We start from the raw sequence: 18567 nt of genomic DNA on the forward strand, positions 1-18567 counted from the left end.
AGGACTCACTTTGGGGAGGTAGTGCAAGTCCAACTTTTTGATGAAGATCTCGTATTCATTAAGAGTGGCGGAGCCACTATCAGAGAGCTCAGGAAGGTGTTCCAAGAATTCTTGTTCCTCAGAGCCCAAACAATGCATTAACCATGAGGCTTTCCTCTCTGCGCTTAAGGAAGTGCCACAGACACGAGCATAATGTGTGAAAACCTTCTTCCACTTCAGCCACGAGAGAGGAGGAACTCCTGGAGATGTCAACAAGAAGGGAGGAGCAGTGACATTTTGCATGATGTACGTACTATGCATGTTTGACCTAGTTACTACTTAAGGGTGAACTTCAGTGATCTGCCTACAGTGCGCAATATCTACAAACCTCATAAGCTGTGCGCATCAGAGAAACTGCGTGAAACTTCAGCAACTAAAATTTAGGCCAATGTGCGCAATCCCAGAAACTTTATTTGCTGTGCGCATCAGCGGAACCATCAGCCCGATTACTGATGGCGCATATTTATACAGGGAGGAGTCACTTTAGTCTGGTGCTCAATTACATGTGTAGATGTGAGTCTGGTGGTGCCTGATAGCTGAAAGGCACACATTTGTGTACATACAATTTCATATATGTCTGATTTATTATTCCTATTACAGCGCCTTCTACCTTGAGAAGTCCCATCCTAGACCAGTGTGTGGACAAAACACATGCCGACAAATCAAGGACAAAGGGATTGGGACATGGTCTAGGGACACTGACAACAAGTCCTACATCAAACCTCACGTTTAACTGATGGAGAGGAAAGAGCGATATAAAGCGATATACTTAGAAAAAATAACCTGGAGAATTGCTGCAAATTAAAGTAAATTAACAAAACTAATAAAGAACTACATAACCACAGATGTGTGACCTGGAAGCCGATTAGTTCTCAATATAGCCCTTGTTTGTGATTACCTTACAGTGCTCCCATTATCATCCGCGCTAGAAGAGATGGGAGCCTAGGGTGTCTGGTTACAGAAGCTCATTTACATACAAAGGGGGGTGACATCCTGTTCACAATGCACAGCACAACTTGTTTGCGTAAAATGCTTGTACACAGAACAGGGTAAAGTCTTGTGTCTCTTTTTTCATTTTCGTTAATATATCCTGCACCTCGCTCTCTTCTTCTCTTTCTCTCATTTCAATTCATCGTAAATTACTCAAATTCACGATTGCTTTATCAGCACGGCACAAGTCGGGGGTCGACACAGTTTGATGGGGTCCCAGTTCCACCTAGCTCCATAGCCTGCGACTGGGAATTGTACTTTGTTATTTGCATCTGCAGACACAGGCATGAGAGTGTTTGTAACTATCCATCTCACTAGCAGCGTCCCCTTTATTTATTTGTGTGAGTGGCGCAAGAGCGGAACAGAGAACCTGACAATATTAGCCCTTCTGTTGCTGAATACACTGTAAATGTGAAACACTTTGGGGCTTAGGGGCTGGATAAAGAACAACGTCAGGAAACAAACGCAAGTTAAAAGCACATTTTATTTATTCGCTGAAAACTGTTTAAAAATGTAATTTCCAAGTTCCACATATCAGTTTAAAGATATTTGCACTTTTAGTCATTTTGAATTTAGTTACAAACTGATAGTGGGAAAAACACATGATGTATAAAAACTGAGACCAAAAACTTCTTTTTACATTATTTTATGTTTCTTGTGTTATATTTTTAAAACAGGCCGTCAACCTTTCATGTGAACATTATTATAAGGGCCTGACATCACTTCTTGTGACGTCACTACATGTGACGTCATTGTGATTTGCATATGATAATGGGCTCCTTCACTATTTCTTACTTGTGCCCTGTTTATTGGCATGACAGGGGTCTATAGGTATTAAAAATAAATATATAAATTCACAGGTATTCAGCCTGTTTCTCTGATGATGTCACACATTGACATATATTCGGCTGCTTCTTCTATTTTTAGGTGAATACAAATCACCCGCCGTTCCCACCCTTCCATTTCTCTTTCTTTTTCTCCTCTTTTCTTTGTCTCTCTCGCTCTCTTTATCTCTACCCCTCTCTATCTCCCACACACTCCTGTTAGCTTTAGCTTCATGAATGTCACTGCCACTTCTGGCATTCATACGACAAATCCTTCAGAACATTTGAGACCAAGGGACGATCAGGGTGGAAGACGAGTTGCTGGGAGTGCAACGGATTGTCCTGGCACATATCAGCTTTTGATGTGGGATTTCGCTGTTTCACCACATTCTTCAACCAGAGTCTGCTGCTTACAGTGGCTCAATTCTGGTCAAAAGAAGAGTTTGGCAAGTGACTTAATTAATAGGGAGAGCCAAGTTGGAGAGGAGCCACGGGTCACACTTAGATATAAGGCCCGAGGCACGAGCTGATCCATCAACCGATAACAGTCTGTAAAAGATGCAGCAAACGTTACTTAAAAACAAGGTATATGCTCTTTTATATCTAACAATAGGTTATTTCATGAACACCTGTGCTTCACTTTAGTTCATTACATATACTGCAGTGGCATTTGTCAATAGTAATACATACATTTTACCAATGAAGCTTTCATCTCCAGAGCCCTGACAACATGTTCACTCTGGGTGTGTTGGGTTTATAGGTTTTATCACTAATCCGACACGTTAGTTGAAAGTACCGTTGTTAGATCCAGTGTTGTTCAGTGTTGCTTTTACAGGTAGTGTGATCAGGTGCTGTTAGATTTGGGGGTCTCCGGTTGGCACAGGTTGGTACTTGTGACAGGCAGGGACCCTCTCCTCCAGTCAGGACAAGGGGATTACCTTCTCAAAATAACCCCTGCTCACCCTGTAGGTAGCTTGGCGCGAGCAGTCAAGGCTTATTTCAGAGGCCTTGTAGGTTAAGCATTTGTGACCACATACAGTAACTTAGTGACAATATCACAAATGGACACCACGCTCGTATTTATCAAAAATAGTTTAGTTTTTATATAAGACTTAGCACAAGACCATATAACGGCAAAAATAATCCACAATACTATCAGCAATAACGAGTTCTGGTTTTAAGAATGCTTATCTTAGAGACCTGTGCGCTTCACACCCTTTGTTTGGCTTTCCCGGTGATGGAAAAGGCCCAGAAGAGTCTTACCGGCGCAGCAGACGCTTCGGTCCGATGTGCACACAAAGGCAGGGCGAGTTGTTCACAGTACCTTACTTGGATGTGTCCGGTACGGACGGAACGATGTGAAAGAAAGCGTTGCACGTGGCGATGTCCTCCTGTCACGGTGTGAGCTACGGCTCGTTGACGGCGCTTGTGCGGGTCGTTGGGCTCAGAGTGGCGTTGCTTGAGGGGACGGTGCCTGGTGCGGTGCGATCTTTGGACATTGTGGCGTACGAGCCGTACCTTGGGAGTGGGCGTTTGTCAGCCCTTAAGCGCGGGGCGAGGCATACCCCACCTGTCAGCGCGATTGCAGGTTTGACATCGGCGGCAGGGTGCGCGGCGATCAGTGCGGCTCGAAGGGGGTGAAACGAAATGCGGTGCGTGGTCCCCCGTCACGGTGCGAGTGACGGTTCGTAGACGGCAGTTGTGCGGATCGTTGGGCTCTGAGTCGCGTTGCTTGAGGCGGACGGCTTGGCACGGGGTTTCACCGAGTTCTAGTAGATCCTACGAGGTTCACACAGCTCCCTGCCTCAGCGCTACAGGGAGAACAGCGTTTCCAGCAGCTCTCCTCAAGGCGGGTGAAGTCCACTGGTCCTGGGACTTCGTTCAGGGGGCAAGCTCACTCACAAGCCCTTGGAGATCTTTGGCATAAATTATAAAAAAATAAAGTCTTTCAGTCTTTCTCCTCTCCTTCAGCAGCAAGGCAACCACTGCAGGCCAATCCCCCAGGTCAGGGACAGTATTCCTCCTTCAGCTTTCCCAGTTCCTTCTTTTCAGGCAGAGGTTTCTTCTTGGCATATCTGGATCTAATTTCTTGGCAGCAGGGTCCCAATACTTATACCCCTAATCCCTTTGTTCCTCTGGGGAAGAGGGGCCTTTGCCCAGCCAGAACCAGTTCTTGAGCACTTTGTTGACATGTCTCTGACTTTCCATTCAGGGTGCAGGGCAGAGACATCAGACGCTCCACAGGAGGTGGAGCCAGCATTGTGGTGGCAGAGCACAGCCCTATTCAGAGTCCAGGGGCACTCCTCCTACCCATCTGGAGGTAAATCTCTCTATTCACCACCGGGCTACCTAGCCCTGCCCTCTGGAATCCCCCAGCCCTGTCACTCACAGAAACCAGACAGCAGATACACATCATTGCAAAGGCGGCCTGAAATGGTTAGGCAAGCAAATGCCAGCTTTCGAAAAGTGGTATTTGCAAACACAGAATATTAAAATAATCTTTACTGAAAGATGTATTTTATCATTCTGAGTTCAGGCATACTAAACTCGAATTTCTACCATGTTCCCTGGGTCGGTTAGGATCATAGAATGTAACAATTCTAACAGCCCATTCTGGCCTATGGGAACAGGTAGCCTTGCAATAGTGAAAAACGTAAATGGCTGGAATTCACTAGTAGGACATTCCACACACATCAGGGCTTGTCCAACCTTTTGCTTACAATGCACCCTGCCCGTGGGCCTACCATAGGGGTGTCTGAGATGAAGAAAAGGGAAGGTTTAGGGACTGGCAAGTGGGTGCACTTGCCCAGTCAGCATGACAGTACCAGACTGCACGCAGGTTTTGCAGTGGCAGACCTTAGACACATTTTACAAGGCCGCTTCTGTGGGTGGCACAACCAGTGCTGCGAGCCCACCAGCGGCATTTGGATTTACAAGCCCTGGGCACTCCTGGTGCACTTTACTGGGGTCTGACAGTAAACCAAATATACCCAATCATGGAATCACTAATCCATACATCAATTTATAATAGGGAGAGCATATGCACTTTAGCACTGATCAGCAGTGGTAAAGTGCCCAGAGTCAAAAAACAGCCAACAACAGGTCAGAAAAAATAGAGGAGGATGGCAAAAAGTTCAGGGATGACCCTGCAAAAAGGGCCAGGTCCCACAGGTGTGATTGAATGTTATTTTTTGTATATCTTCTTTACCAAATAAAAATAAAGAATGTTTCTTTTCTTTTAGTCCACATTGTGCTTGCCTCCCACTGTGTATCCTGGTGCATCATGTTGCTTTGCTATGTGTACGGAAGTGAACAGTCTCTGGAAACAAACACTTTTATAATGCTGCGAATACTGTTATCTGTTTTTCTTCTTTACTGCTAGTCGGGTCTTCTATCACCTGGTATTTCAATGTCCCACATAATTTGAATTTGATCTTTTTCCGTAATTCATTCCTCTCACAATAACTGCACTGTTCTGCTCTTGTCTATGTCTTCAGATGGGTCAATATTATTTTTGATGTACTTAAGTTCTTTCCAGAATCTCTACATCTCTAGGATTATTTCCATGTGAGTTAAATTAAGGAGTGCATTCACTGAGGGCTGTGTAGGATCGAAAATTGACAAAAACCCTTCACACTTTCAGTGCCCTTCTCTGTTTTCCCCTGTGTGTGTTCGCTGATGACTTTGTAGCTCTGATAATCGACTAAAGCTCTTTACACATTCATTGCACTTAAATGGTTTTTCTCCTGTGTGAGTTCGCTGATGATACCTTAATGCTGAAAAGTAACTAAAACTACTGTCACATTCACTACAATGATAGGGTTTTTCCCCCGTGTGTGTTCGCAGATGACTTCGAAGGTTTGATAACTGACTAAAGCACTTCCCACATTCACTGCACTTGAATGGCTTTTCCCCCTTGTGTGTTCGCTGATGTCTTTGCAGGGCTGATAATTGACTAAAGCTCTTTACACATTCATGGCACTTGAATGGTTTTTCCCCTGTGTGTGTTCGCAGATGACTTTGTAGCCCTGATAATCGACTAAAGCTCTTTACACATTCATTGCACTTAAATGGTTTTTCTCCTGTGTGAGTTCGCTGATGATACCTTAATGCTGAAAAGTAACTAAAACTACTGTCACATTCACTACAATGATAGGGTTTTTCCCCCGTGTGTGTTCGCAGATGACTTCGAAGGTTTGATAACTGACTAAAGCACTTTGCACATTCATTGCACTTGAATGGTTTTTCTCCTGTGTGTGTTTGCTGATGAGTTTGTAGCTGTGATAATTGACTAAAGCACTTTGCACATTCATTGCACTTGAATGGTTTTTCCCCTGTGTGTGTTCGCAGATGACTTTGTAGCCCTGATAATCGACTAAAGCTCTTTACACATTCATTGCACTTAAATGGTTTTTCTCCTGTGTGAGTTCGCTGATGATACCTAAATGTTGAAGAGCCGGAAAAACTACTGTTACATTCACTACAATGATAAGGTTTTTCCCCCGTGTGTGTTCGCAGATGACTTCGAAGGCTTGATAACGCACTAAAGCACTTTGCACATTCACTGCACTTAAATGGTTTTTCTCCTGTGTGTGTTCGCTGATGACTTTGTAGCGGTGATAATTGACTAAAGCACTTTGCACATTCATTGCACTTAAATGGTTTTTCTCCTGTGTGTGTTCGCTGATGACTCCTTAATGCAAAAGAGTGACCAAAACTACTGTCACATTCACTACAATGATAGGGTTTTTCCCCTGTGTGTATTCGCTGATGTGTTTGAAGGCTTGATAACGCACTAAAGCACTTTGCACATTCACTGCACTTGAATGGTTTTTCCCCTGTGTGTGTTCGCTGATGACTTTGTAGCTCTGATAATCGACTAAAGCTCTTCCCACATTCATTGCACTTGAATGGCTTTTTCCACTCGTGTGTTCGCTGATGTCTTTGCAGGTCTAATAATTGACTAAAGCACTTTACACAGTCATTGCACTTAAATGGTTTTTCTCCTGTGTGAGTTCGCTTATGACTTCGAAGGCTTGATAACTGACTAAAGCACTTTGCACATTCACTGCACTTGAATGGTTTTTCTCCTGTGTGTGTTCGCTGATGACTTTGTAGCGGTGATAATTGACTAAAGCACTTTGCACATTCATTGCACTTGAATGGTTTTTCTCCTGTGTGTGTTCGCTGATGATCCCTTAATGCTGAAGAGTAACTAAAACTACTGTCACATTCACTACAATGATAGGGTTTTTCCCCTGTGTGGATTCGCTTATGTGTTTGAAGGCTTGATAACGCACTAAAGCACTTTGCACATTCAGTGCACTTGAATGGCTTTCCCCCAGTATGTGTTCGCTGATGTGTTTGGAGGCTTGATAAATGACTAAAGCTCTTTAGACATTCACTGCACTTGAATGGTTTTTCCCCTGTGTGTATTCGCTGATGTGTTTGGAAGTTTGATAACTTACTAAAGCTCTTTACACATTCACTGCACTTGAATGGTTTTTGTCCTGTGTACGTGTGCTGATGAAGCTTGAGTAGAGATGAGTAACTAAAGCTCTTGCTGCATGCGTATGATTCTTCTTTCTTGGTTAGTGTCTGTGGGTCGGGTATATATTTGTCTACATCCCATGACTGCATTTCCTGATGGGCCAACATGGCTGATAAAGCACTCGTGTTTTTCTCACACACTTTATATGAGTGCAGTATTTGCACGTTTGATTTCTGTTTTAACAATAGAAAGCAATAGCCATTAAATATTTGCCACACTCCTAATACGTAGAAGGTGTCTTTGTAGGCGATTGTGCCTTTAGATTGGATTATGGCTAGGCACGCTTGCGGGTAAAGATGTATCTTCCTTCTGGCCGGTGCAAATTGGGACAGTCTGTTGTATTGGAGATATAAGAACTCCTCTTTCCTTTACCCGTCAGTTGTCCGGCTCTGCTCTGTTGTGCTTTTCTCTGGTTGTTGTGAGTTATCCAGAAAGAGTTTACAATTCACCTAGAGCACGGAATGATGGTTTGTCATCATATTATAAAACAGAGCACTGCGGTAATCACATCACACCGATCCCATGATCAAAGCTGGTGTTGGACACTTGTTTATACAGGAGGCGGTTTGTTATTGTTGTTGCCTTAATTTTCCTAAGGTCATTTCTTCGTCTTGTGGCGTGGAGGTGCACAGCAAAGACTTACAATCACTGAACTGCCCACGATGCTTCATCCGGGATCTGTCAGTTTGTGTGCAGGTTTCTCTGTCGCCGACTGCGCTGATGTTTTCCTGAATACTGTAGCTCATTATTTCTGCTATTATTGAAGATTTACAGCATTCGCTTCATTATTGATGGTCATTTCATACAGTCAAGGCTTGTTTTCTGTTGGATGTAAAGATATTTAAAATTACTAAATTGAAACATAATGGAATGAGAATTCACAATGTTTAACTTGTTGGAAAAGACATTTCGGGGGAGATTTACAAAATCTCCACGCAATGCAGCGCAGCCCCCAACCCCGCGAGGCTGCGCTGCGTGACAGGGAGGAAGCAGGAGAACACCATATTTTCACAGATATGGCTCTCTCCTTCCATTTCCCTTGCGCCGGCACTGATTACAGCGGCCCTAAGCGACACCTTAGCACCAGAGCGTAGGGTGTGTGTGTGTGTGTGTGTGTGAGTCCAGCATAGGTTTTGTACAGGAAAGACACCCTTCCTGTACAAAATACTATGACAGACACGAGGAAAAGATTTTCCCGCTTTGTATGCGTGTTGCACAGTGCAGCACGCATGCAAAGTTGGAAAAGGAAGGAGAAATGAAAGCCTTTCTCCTTCCTCGTGTCTAGTTTAAAAGGGCGCAGTTTTCTCACGCTAAACCCAATCTACTGTATTCGGTAAATTGGGTTTAGCGTGAGAAACCTTGGGTGGTTGGCTCTCAGCTCATGCTAACAGATTCCTGCAATCTTTTAACACTCCCACCCATCTAGATGCAGATCTCTCTATTCACCACTGGGCTGACTCATCCTGTCTCTTGGAATCCCCCAGCCCTGTCACTCAAACTCCAGACAAGAATACACAACCTAGCAGAGGCAGGCCTGGATAGTTAGACAAGAAAATACCTACTTTTTAAAAGTGGTATTTTCAAACACAGAATGTTAAAGTCAGCTTCACTAAAAGATGCATTTTATCATTCTGAGTTCAGGCATACTAAACTCGAATTTCGACTGCTTTTCCTGAGTCAGTTAGGATTATAAGATGTAATAATCTAACTGCCCATTCTGGCCTATGGAGAACAGGTAGCCTTGCAATAGTGAAAAACGAAAATGGCTGTATTTCACTATTAGGACATGCCACTCACAACAGGGCATGTCCTACCTTATACCTACAATGAACCCTGCCCTTGGGCCTACCATAGGGGTGTCTGACAAGAAGAAAAGGGAAGGTTTAGGGACTGGCAAGTGGGTGCACTTGCCCAGTCAGCAGGGCAGTACCAGACTGCACACCGGCTCTGCAATGGGAGGCCTTAGACACACTTTTACAGGCTGCTTCTGTGGGTGGCTCAATCAGTGCTGCAAGCCCATCAGGAGCATTTGGATTACAATTCCTGGGCACTCCTGGTGCACTGTGCTAGGGTCTGGCAGGTAAACCAAACCAGACAATCATGGAATCACTAATCCATACATCAATTTACAATAAGGAGCACTTGCACTGTGGCACTGGACATCAGTGGCACAGTGCCCAAAGCATCTAACACCAGCAAAAACACATGAGGCAACAGCAAAAATGGAAGGGAGACCCACACCAATCGTGACGTGTGATAATAGCTACTCCTCCAACTTTCCCCTGGGGACGGTTGGCTTGGATGATGTGGTAATCCAAAGGGAGTGCAGCAAGAATATCTGGGGATGATTCCTGAGATAGCCAGGTTTCAGTGAAAGTCTGGCTGCTCGAATTTAAGCAACAGGAAAATGTCCATCTGGTGCTTAACCATTGAGCGGGTGTTCAAGTATATAACAGAGAGCTTCCGAGCGCCATTGCACTCTGAGTCTGAGGAAGAACCACTCTGTGAGTACCACAAAGTTCAGAAAAACTGCTCTGGACGCTAAGATCCCCTGTGCAGTCAAACTAGAATAAGTGAGGAGATTAAGTTTGGTAGAAAGTTTGTGCAGCGCTATCAGCTCAGAAGCGCTGTGGCTAATTTTATTTTGGGCATAATAACAGACCCCAGGCCCCGAACGACCGCAGACGGGCACAGACGGGCTTGCCTTCGGTGTGCCTTCGGCACGCCGCCGGCACGTCCTCTGCTCTCCCGCGCTGTGACCGGCATGAAATAGCCGGTGGCAGCCTTAGCTCCGCCCCACCTACACTCTGATTGGCTCCCGAGTAGGCGTGACAGCCAGCAGCAGCTGGTCCTGCTGCGCGTGTAAGTGCGCAATAAGCAAGTTTTAAAAATGCATACGAATTCAATACAACAACAGTTTTAAAAAGGAAGCAGGTTTTTGAAAGTGAACGCTAAGAGCGTGGGTATCAAAGTGTTGTCCCCGACACAGGGAGTGCAGTAATATTTGTTGTAAATGCTCATGATGCATTATTAACAGTGCCTTCCTCCACACAGGGAGTGCAGAAACGCTTGTTTTAAATGCTCATGATGCATTCTTAACAGTGTAGTGCCCGAAACAGGGAGTGCAGTAACATTTGTTGTACATGCACGAGGCATTCTTAACAGTGTCGTCCCCAACACAGGGAGTGCAGTAACATTTGTTTTAAATGCTTATGATGCATTCCTAAAGTATCGTCCCCGACACTGGGAGTGCAGTAGCATTCATTGTAAATGTGCGAGGCATTCTTAACAGTGTCGTCCCCGACACAGGGAGTGCAGTAGCATTGGTTGTAAATGTGCAAGGCATTCTTAACAGTGTCGTCCCCAACACAGGGAGTGCAGTAACATTTGTTTTAAATGCTTATGATGCATTCCTAAAGTATCGTCCCCGACACTGGGAGTGCAGTAGCATTCATTGTAAATGTGCGAGGCATTCTTAACAGTGTCATCCCCGACACAGGGAGTGCAGTAGCATTCATTGTAAATGTGCGAGGCATTCTTAACAGTGTCGTCCCCGACACAGGGAGTGCAGTAACATTTGTTGTACATGCACGAGGCATTCTTAACAGTGTCGTCCCCAACACAGGGAGTGCAGTAACATTTGTTTTAAATGCTTATGATGCATTCCTAAAGTATCGTCCCCGACACTGGGAGTGCAGTAGCATTCATTGTAAATGTGCGAGGCATTCTTAACAGTGTCGTCCCCGACACAGGGAGTGAAGTAGCATTGGTTGTAAATGTGCAAGGCATTCTTAACAGTGTCGTCCCCGTCACAGGGAGTGCAGTAGCATTCATTGTAAATGTGCGAGGCATTCTTAACAGTGTCAGCCCCGCTGCAGGCAGTGCAGTAGCATTTGTTGTAAATGTGCGAGGCATTCTTAACAGTGTCATCCCCGACACAGGGAGTGCAGTAGCATTTGTTGTAAATGTGCAAGGCATTCTTAACAGTGTCATCCCCGACACAGGGAGTGCAGTAGCATTCGTTGTAAATGTGCGAGGTATTCTTAACAGTGTCGCCCCCGACACAGGGAGTGCAGTAGCATTTGTTGTATATGCACATGAGTTATTCTTAACAGTGTCGTCCCCAACACAGGGAGTGCAGTAGCATTTGTTTTAAATGCTTATGATGCATTCCTAAAGTATCGTCCCCGACACTGGGAGTGCAGTAGCATTCATTGTAAATGTGCGAGGCTTCTTAACAGTGTCGTCCCCGACACAGGGAGTGCAGTAGCATTGGTTGTAAATGTGCAAGGCATTCTTAACAGTGTCATCCCGACACAGGGGGTGCAGTACCATTTGTTGCAAATGTGCGAGGCATTCTTAACAGTGTCATCCCCGACACAGGGAGTGCAGTACCATTCGTTGTAAATGTGCGAGGCATTCTTAACAGTGTCGTCCCCGTCACAGGGAGTGCAGTAGCATTCGTTGTAAATGTGCGAGGTATTCTTAACAGTGTCGTCCCCGACACAGGGAGTGCAGTAACATTTGTTGTACATGCACGAGGCATTCTTAACAGTGTCGTCCCCAACACAGGGAGTGCAGTAACATTTGTTTTAAATGCTTATGATGCATTCCTAAAGTATCGTCCCCGACACTGGGAGTGCAGTAGCATTCATTGTAAATGTGCGAGGCATTCTTAACAGTGTCGTCCCCGACACAGGGAGTGCAGTAGCATTGGTTGTAAATGTGCAAGGCATTCTTAACAGTGTCGTCCCCGTCACAGGGAGTGCAGTAGCATTCGTTGTAAATGTGCGAGGCATTCTTAACAGTGTCAGCCCCGCTGCAGGGAGTGCAGTAGCATTTGTTGTAAATGTGCGAGGCATTCTTAACAGTGTCGTCCCCAACACAGGGAGTGCAGTAACATTTGTTTTAAATGCTTATGATGCATTCCTGAAAGTATCGTCCCCGACACTGGGAGTGCAGTAGCATTCATTGTAAATGTGCGAGGTATTCTTAACAGTGTCGTCCCCGACACAGGGAGTGCAGTAGCATTCGTTGTAAATGTGCGAGGTATTCTTAACAGTGTCGTCCCCAACACAGGGAGTGCAGTAACGTTTGTTTTAAATGCTTATGATGCATTCCTAAAGTATAGTTCCCGACACTGGGAGTGCAGTAGCATTCATTGTAAATGTGCGAGGCTTCTTAACAGTGTCGTCCCCGACACAGGGAGTGCAGTAGCATTGGTTGTAAATGTGCAAGGCATTCTTAACAGTGTCATCCCGACACAGGGAGTGCAGTACCATTTGTTGCAAATGTGCGAGGCATTCTTAACAGTGTCATCCCCGACGCAGGGAGTGCAGTAGCATTTGTTGCAAATGTGCGAGGCATTCTTAACAGTGTCGTCCCCGACACAGGGAGTGCAGTACCATTCGTTGTAAATGTGCGGGGCATTCTTAACAGTGTCGACCCCATCACAGGGAGTGCAGTACCATTCGTTGTAAATGTGCGAGGCATTCTACTCCTAATCTGAGAAAAATCCTAACTTTAAGGCTTTCGGTCTTCACAGAAGGTATTTAGGAGTCCTAAAGTTAGGACTCTTAACTTCTGTGAATACCGAAATGAGTAAGTGCCTTCTGTGAATACCAAAATGAGTAAGTGCCTTCTGTGAATACCAAAATGGTAGTAAGTTTAGGACTTTGTCTTAAATTAGTTCTGTGAATCGGGCCCTACGACTCTGACAATCAGAATTGGACGCAGTTTCACCACTCTATCTATTACTGCCATGCTGAGTGTCATACCTTTTAATTTTCTCAAACACATTCAACATCTACCATGGTTTCATGTTGCACCCAGCAGATCTTCCACACATCTTTTCAAATGGAGATTTTCCTACCACACCCCTAGGAGTATTGCGATAACTCCAAAACACTTTTCTAAGGGACTCATGACAATCTTTACCAGAAGCCACGGCCAATTGCAACCCTTCCTTCAACACTTTTATCCACCTTTCCACAATGTCATTACTTTGTGGATAATATACAGATGTGCAAATATGTTAAATCCCATAAATCGATAAAACATTTCTTCTCCCGGACCCCATTATCCATCACTAAACTTTTAGGGAATCCTTCTCTTTCAAACACTTCTTTTAAAAATAGAATTACACTTTCGGATGTGACCTGATTGACAAACTTCACTTCCGGCCACTAGGACAGTTGATCAATCAAAACTAAACAAAACACCGGACATTTGACTAAACACATAGGCCCTGCAATATCTAGCGATACTCTCTCCCAAACTCTGCTGGGTCTTGTCATGGGACTTTTCTCATATTTAAAAACTTTCTGTGATTTATCATTCGTTGCACATTCTATGCACAATCTTACCTTGCCTTCAATCTCCCTGTCCACACTCGGCCACCAAAAATCACATCTTACCCTCTGTTTCATGCTACTCATACCTGGATGTCAACATCCCGTTAAATTCAGACAATTCGCGCTCCACATGCCAATATGCTAATAAATTTTCATCTAACATATTTTTCTTTGGCCACCTAGATTTAATGTCTTTTAGCACTAATTGCATCTCAATACCATCTTCACGAGCCTCCCTCCATTGATCTTCAGCTAAACACCCTTCCGAAATTTCATAAATGGATATTACTCTGGCCATATCAGAATCACCTGACTGCAATCCATCGCTGATGTGCATTGGTGGCCTTGATAAACAAGCAGCAAGGACATCACTGGCTCCCAGAGTGTATTTTACCTGAGGATGCAAATCTTGACTGCCGTTTTGCCGCTCTTTGTGTAGCCCTCCAACACCTGCATGTAAAAAATAAATCAATTAACGGACAATGATCTGTCCTTCTTTCAAATTCCATACCATATACATATTTTCTAAAATACTAAACTGCCCACCAGCAAACAATAATTTCTTTTTCTGACGTTGAGTCCTTACTCTCCGCACCACTGGAAGGCCCTGAAGCAAAAGCTATATTTACCCCCTTTCCATCCTTTTCTTGCATTCGCAACGCACCCGGACCCACATTGCTGGCATCTGCTGCTATGATAGTCTTACGATGGGCGTCAATGGTGCTGGTGCGGGTGCACTGGCAACGCATTCTTTCAAGTTGCTGAATTCATACGTGCAATCATTGCTCCAGTCAAACATGTGCGTTATCTTTAGTAATTCTCTCATGTGTACAGTCTTATTTGAAAAATTGGAATGAATTAAGCATAATATTCTGCTACACCTACTAATGATCTTAGGGGCATATCAACAAGGGCTTTATCTATGCTTTTTTGGCTTTAAAAGCCAAATTCGCATGTTAGCACCCTTTTACTCTACGCTTCCCCTTTCATCTCTAATGAGATGCAAAGGGGGCGTTCCAGAGTAAAATAATAGGAGAAATGTCACTAAGCGACATTTCTCCTATTATCAAGAATGTCGCTAAACCTGTTAGAGACAAAAAAAGCAGCGCTAACCGCGGTTAACGCTGCTTTTTTACGTCTGCTACTTTTCAGACTTAGGCATGATATCCTATGGAAGGAGGATATCATGGCTAAGTTTGCCTGTCCCTATCAACAAGGTAACGTGAGATTATCGCTGGGTTTCCAGCGATAATCTCACGTTAGCCTGTTAGCGTGTAGATTTTTCTCGCTATTGAGATAAGCGTTGCTAATAGCACGCTATCTCAGCGATAAAAATTCACGCTAGCCGGCGATAATTATCCAAGCGCTAAGTGCGCTTTGCGATAATTATCGCCGGTTGTTGTTGATATGCCCCTATGTTGGTCCTTGTCTTTGGGTTCACCTAGTATATATTCCACCAAATTAGGCTCTTCGTCTTGTCTCACCTCTCTACTCTGACTCTGTTTACCGGCTCCACTATTAACATTGTGAATTCTATTTTTGCAAACCTTAGCAAAATGCCCTTAAACTTTGCAGTTTCTACAAAACTGTCCAATAGCCGGACATGTTCTGTCATTAGCATAATTGCCCACTTCACCACATTTAAAACATACAATACACCTTATCTCCTTAGCCATATCATTACTTTCTATAATCTTGGGTTTTGTTTCCCCACTCTTGCTAGATTTGAATATCTTTATGAGGTAATTCTTTCATACCAATTTCATCTGGTGTTTAGACAAAATATCGAGTTGCAATAATCGACAGGCAAGAATATCAGGTTTAAAATATCTTGACATGGAAATATCGGCGCCAAGAATATCAATGTAAAAATATCGATATGAACGTAAGTAATATCGAATTTTAAAATGTAGATGTCAATATCATTTGCAATAATACAGTTGTTTAAAATATCGTTTTTTAATTAGTGTTATGTATTTTAGTATTTATTTAAATGTATGCGATGTAACATTTTTGTAAGTGTTGATTATGTTTTTTAATGTATGTGTTACATTTTTAGTAGTTATTACATTTAATTTAAATACATTTGGGTGCCGATTCCGATCCGTAAAAAATATTCCCCGTACGAATCGTATCTGGATTTTTTTACGTACGAATCGAACAAGTCCCGTACAAACCTGCAAGTACGATTCGTATGTGAAAAACAACATACGAATCGCATTGGGAAAATTCCCCGACACATCCTCGGATCGGGAAAAGTCCCCGACACGTCCCCATACATTATTACATACAAATCGTAAAAATTAAGTCCGAGCGCGCAAGTACGATCCGTCCCGTCCGTCCAAATGTACAACCGTATGGAAAAAACACCGTACGGAGCGAACATCAATAGCAACCATGGTGACGTCCACACATGTGCCAGCATATGTGCCGAACACCCCCCCGTATGTACGGTGCGTACCCCCACCCCCGTATGTACGGTGTGTACCCCCACCCCCGTATGTACGGTGCGTACCCCCAGTACATACAGGGGTGGGGGTACAGGGGTGGGGGTACGCACCGTACATACAGGGGTGGGGGTACGCACCGTACATACGGGGGTGGGGGTACGCACCGTACATACGGGGGTGGGGGTACCCACCATACATACGGGGGTGGGGGTACGCACCGTACATACGGGGGTGGGGGTACGCACCGTACATACGGGGGTGGGCGTCGGCGCGTACACGTATGGGTGCTGGGGTACGGTGCATACATGGGGGGGCTGGGGGTACGGTGCGGACGTGTAGGGATGTGGGTACGGCGCGTACTGGGCCCCCTTTTCCTCCCGCATCGTGGCGTACTTAGCTTTTCCGGCACTTTTTGGGTCCCGTAAAAATATTGCCGTCCGGAGTGCTGTCGGTACGAATCGTACTTGCTGGTACGTAAAAAGCAGCCTGACTCCGTGCGAATGTTGCGTATGCGCTGTCCCGGATCAGATTTGTATGAATTTTTTATTAATAATTAGTTGATAATAAATATTAATTAATTAATTGATAATTATGTTAATTGTGTGCAGACACCCGGTGTGACCCTCTGTAAGTCATGTAACACATTCACCTCACACAGGAAGTTGGTAAGGTGAGTCAGTGCAGACACCCAGTGTGACCCTCTTTGCAGTGACACATTCATCTTACACAGGAAGATGGTGAGGCTGGTCAGTGCAGACACCCAGTGTGACCCTCTCTAAAGTCATGTGACACATTCACCACACAGAAGAAGATGGTGAAGTGAGTCAGCGAAGACACCCGGTGTGACCCTCTCTGAAGTAACACATTCATCTTACACAGGAAGATAGAGTGGCGAGTCAGCGCAGAAACCCGTTCTGACCATCTATGAAGTGACACATTCACCTCACACAGGAAGATGTTGAAGCGTGTCAGACACCCGGTGTGACACTCTCTAAAGTCATGAGACACATTCACTTAACACAGGAACATAGTGAGTTGGGTCAGTGCGGACACCTGGTGTGACCCTCTCTAAAGTCATGTGAAACATTTACCTCACAAAGGAAGATGTTCAGGAGAGTCAGTGCAGACATCAGGTGTGACCATCTGTGCAGTGACACATTCATCTCACCAGGGAAAATTGTGAGGAGTCATTGCAGACACCCGGTGTTACCCTCTCTGAAGTGACACATTCATCTCACACAGGAAGATGGTGAGGTGAGTCAGTGCAGACACGTGGTGTGACCCTCTCTAAAGTCACATGACACATTCACCTCACACAGGAAGATGGTGAAGCGAGTCAACACAGACACCTGGTGTGATCCTGCCTAAAGTGACACATTCACCTCACACAGCAGAAAGATGATGAAGTGAGTAAGTGTGAGGGAGTCTCCGGGGGTGAACCCGCTAATAATGGAAGAATTTCGCAATGTCCGTCATTTAGCCCTTACCTTAGCAAAGAGAAGAACATCCCCAGCACGACATCTCTAATGGACGTCTCTTCCCTCCTCCCACAGAACGTCGGAACTAACCCGGAAGTGATCGGGCATCAGGAAGGCGGGACGGGAACTCGTAAGGGTCAATCAGGAACGTTGGTAGAAGGCTGGGACCAGCAGAAAAACGGAAGAGACACAACGATAGGCGCGTCAGTGGAGGAGACACCGGAACCAGAGGATCGAGAGAACGAGACGCTGTCCAGGAGCAACGCCGACGCTGGAGCAGGGAAAACAGAAGAAGACGCCCTCAAGACGTGGACTGAGGAGTGGTGGATGCCGGCGGATGTACGAGCCGCCACAACTCAGGAGAGTTGTGGCTCCTAGCGGTACGTAAAACGGGGCAGGGGATCTTAGGGAAGGGGAGGGGAGCTGTAAAGGCGGTGGGGGGGTTGACAGGTTTAAAAGCACTTTCTGTTGACTCCCCGGCCTTTGGCCACCACCACTGCACCTAGCCTGTCTTACCTCACATTTTCACGTATACCCTACACCAGAGGTCTTCAAACTTTTGGGTGCCGAGACCCCCCTGTCAACATTTTCAGTCGTAAGGACCCCCTCCTGACAAACATTTCTAAACCTGTAGGCGGGGCTTCTGGAATTACGAGGCAGATGAGGACCAAATTACGTGACAGGCTTGACTAAATTGTGTGGGAAGAAAATTTAAATAATGTTATGTGATGCCGCGTTATTTTGGGATAGAATTGCTTCTTTATTTTGACATTTTTTTCACACAGTAACACTGAGGAAAGATTTCACCCCATCAGTACCAGTTTAAAACCAAAATACAGCAATTAACATCAGAAAGATGTCTAGTCAACCTTTGTGATGGGC

The 18567-nt window shown here is 44.9% G+C and overlaps 1 protein-coding gene across 16 annotated transcripts in view; it reads right to left on the reverse strand.

The window, feature by feature from the left end:
• Window positions 1-18567, reverse strand: part of LOC146839233 (uncharacterized) — a 212097-nt gene that overhangs the window by 20406 nt on the left and 173124 nt on the right. For 7 of the 16 annotated variants that reach the window (XM_085603238.1, XM_085603237.1, XM_085603242.1 and 4 more), the window contains 2 exons: window positions 14152-14207; window positions 1496-8226 (listed from right to left, as the gene is read on the reverse strand). In XM_085603238.1, coding sequence (XP_085459364.1) covers window positions 5493-7511 — 2019 coding nt within the window. In that variant the 5' untranslated portion in view covers window positions 7512-8226; window positions 14152-14207 and the 3' untranslated portion in view covers window positions 1496-5492. Of the gene's footprint in view, window positions 1-1495; window positions 8227-14066; window positions 14208-18567 lie in introns of those variants that run through there. The other 9 variants (XM_085603248.1, XM_085603246.1, XM_085603244.1 and 6 more) reach the window with 7 other exon arrangements.

This window comes from Triturus cristatus, chromosome 4_2 (assembly GCF_964204655.1).
Source record: "Triturus cristatus chromosome 4_2, aTriCri1.1, whole genome shotgun sequence".
NCBI lineage: Eukaryota > Metazoa > Chordata > Amphibia > Caudata > Salamandridae > Triturus > Triturus cristatus.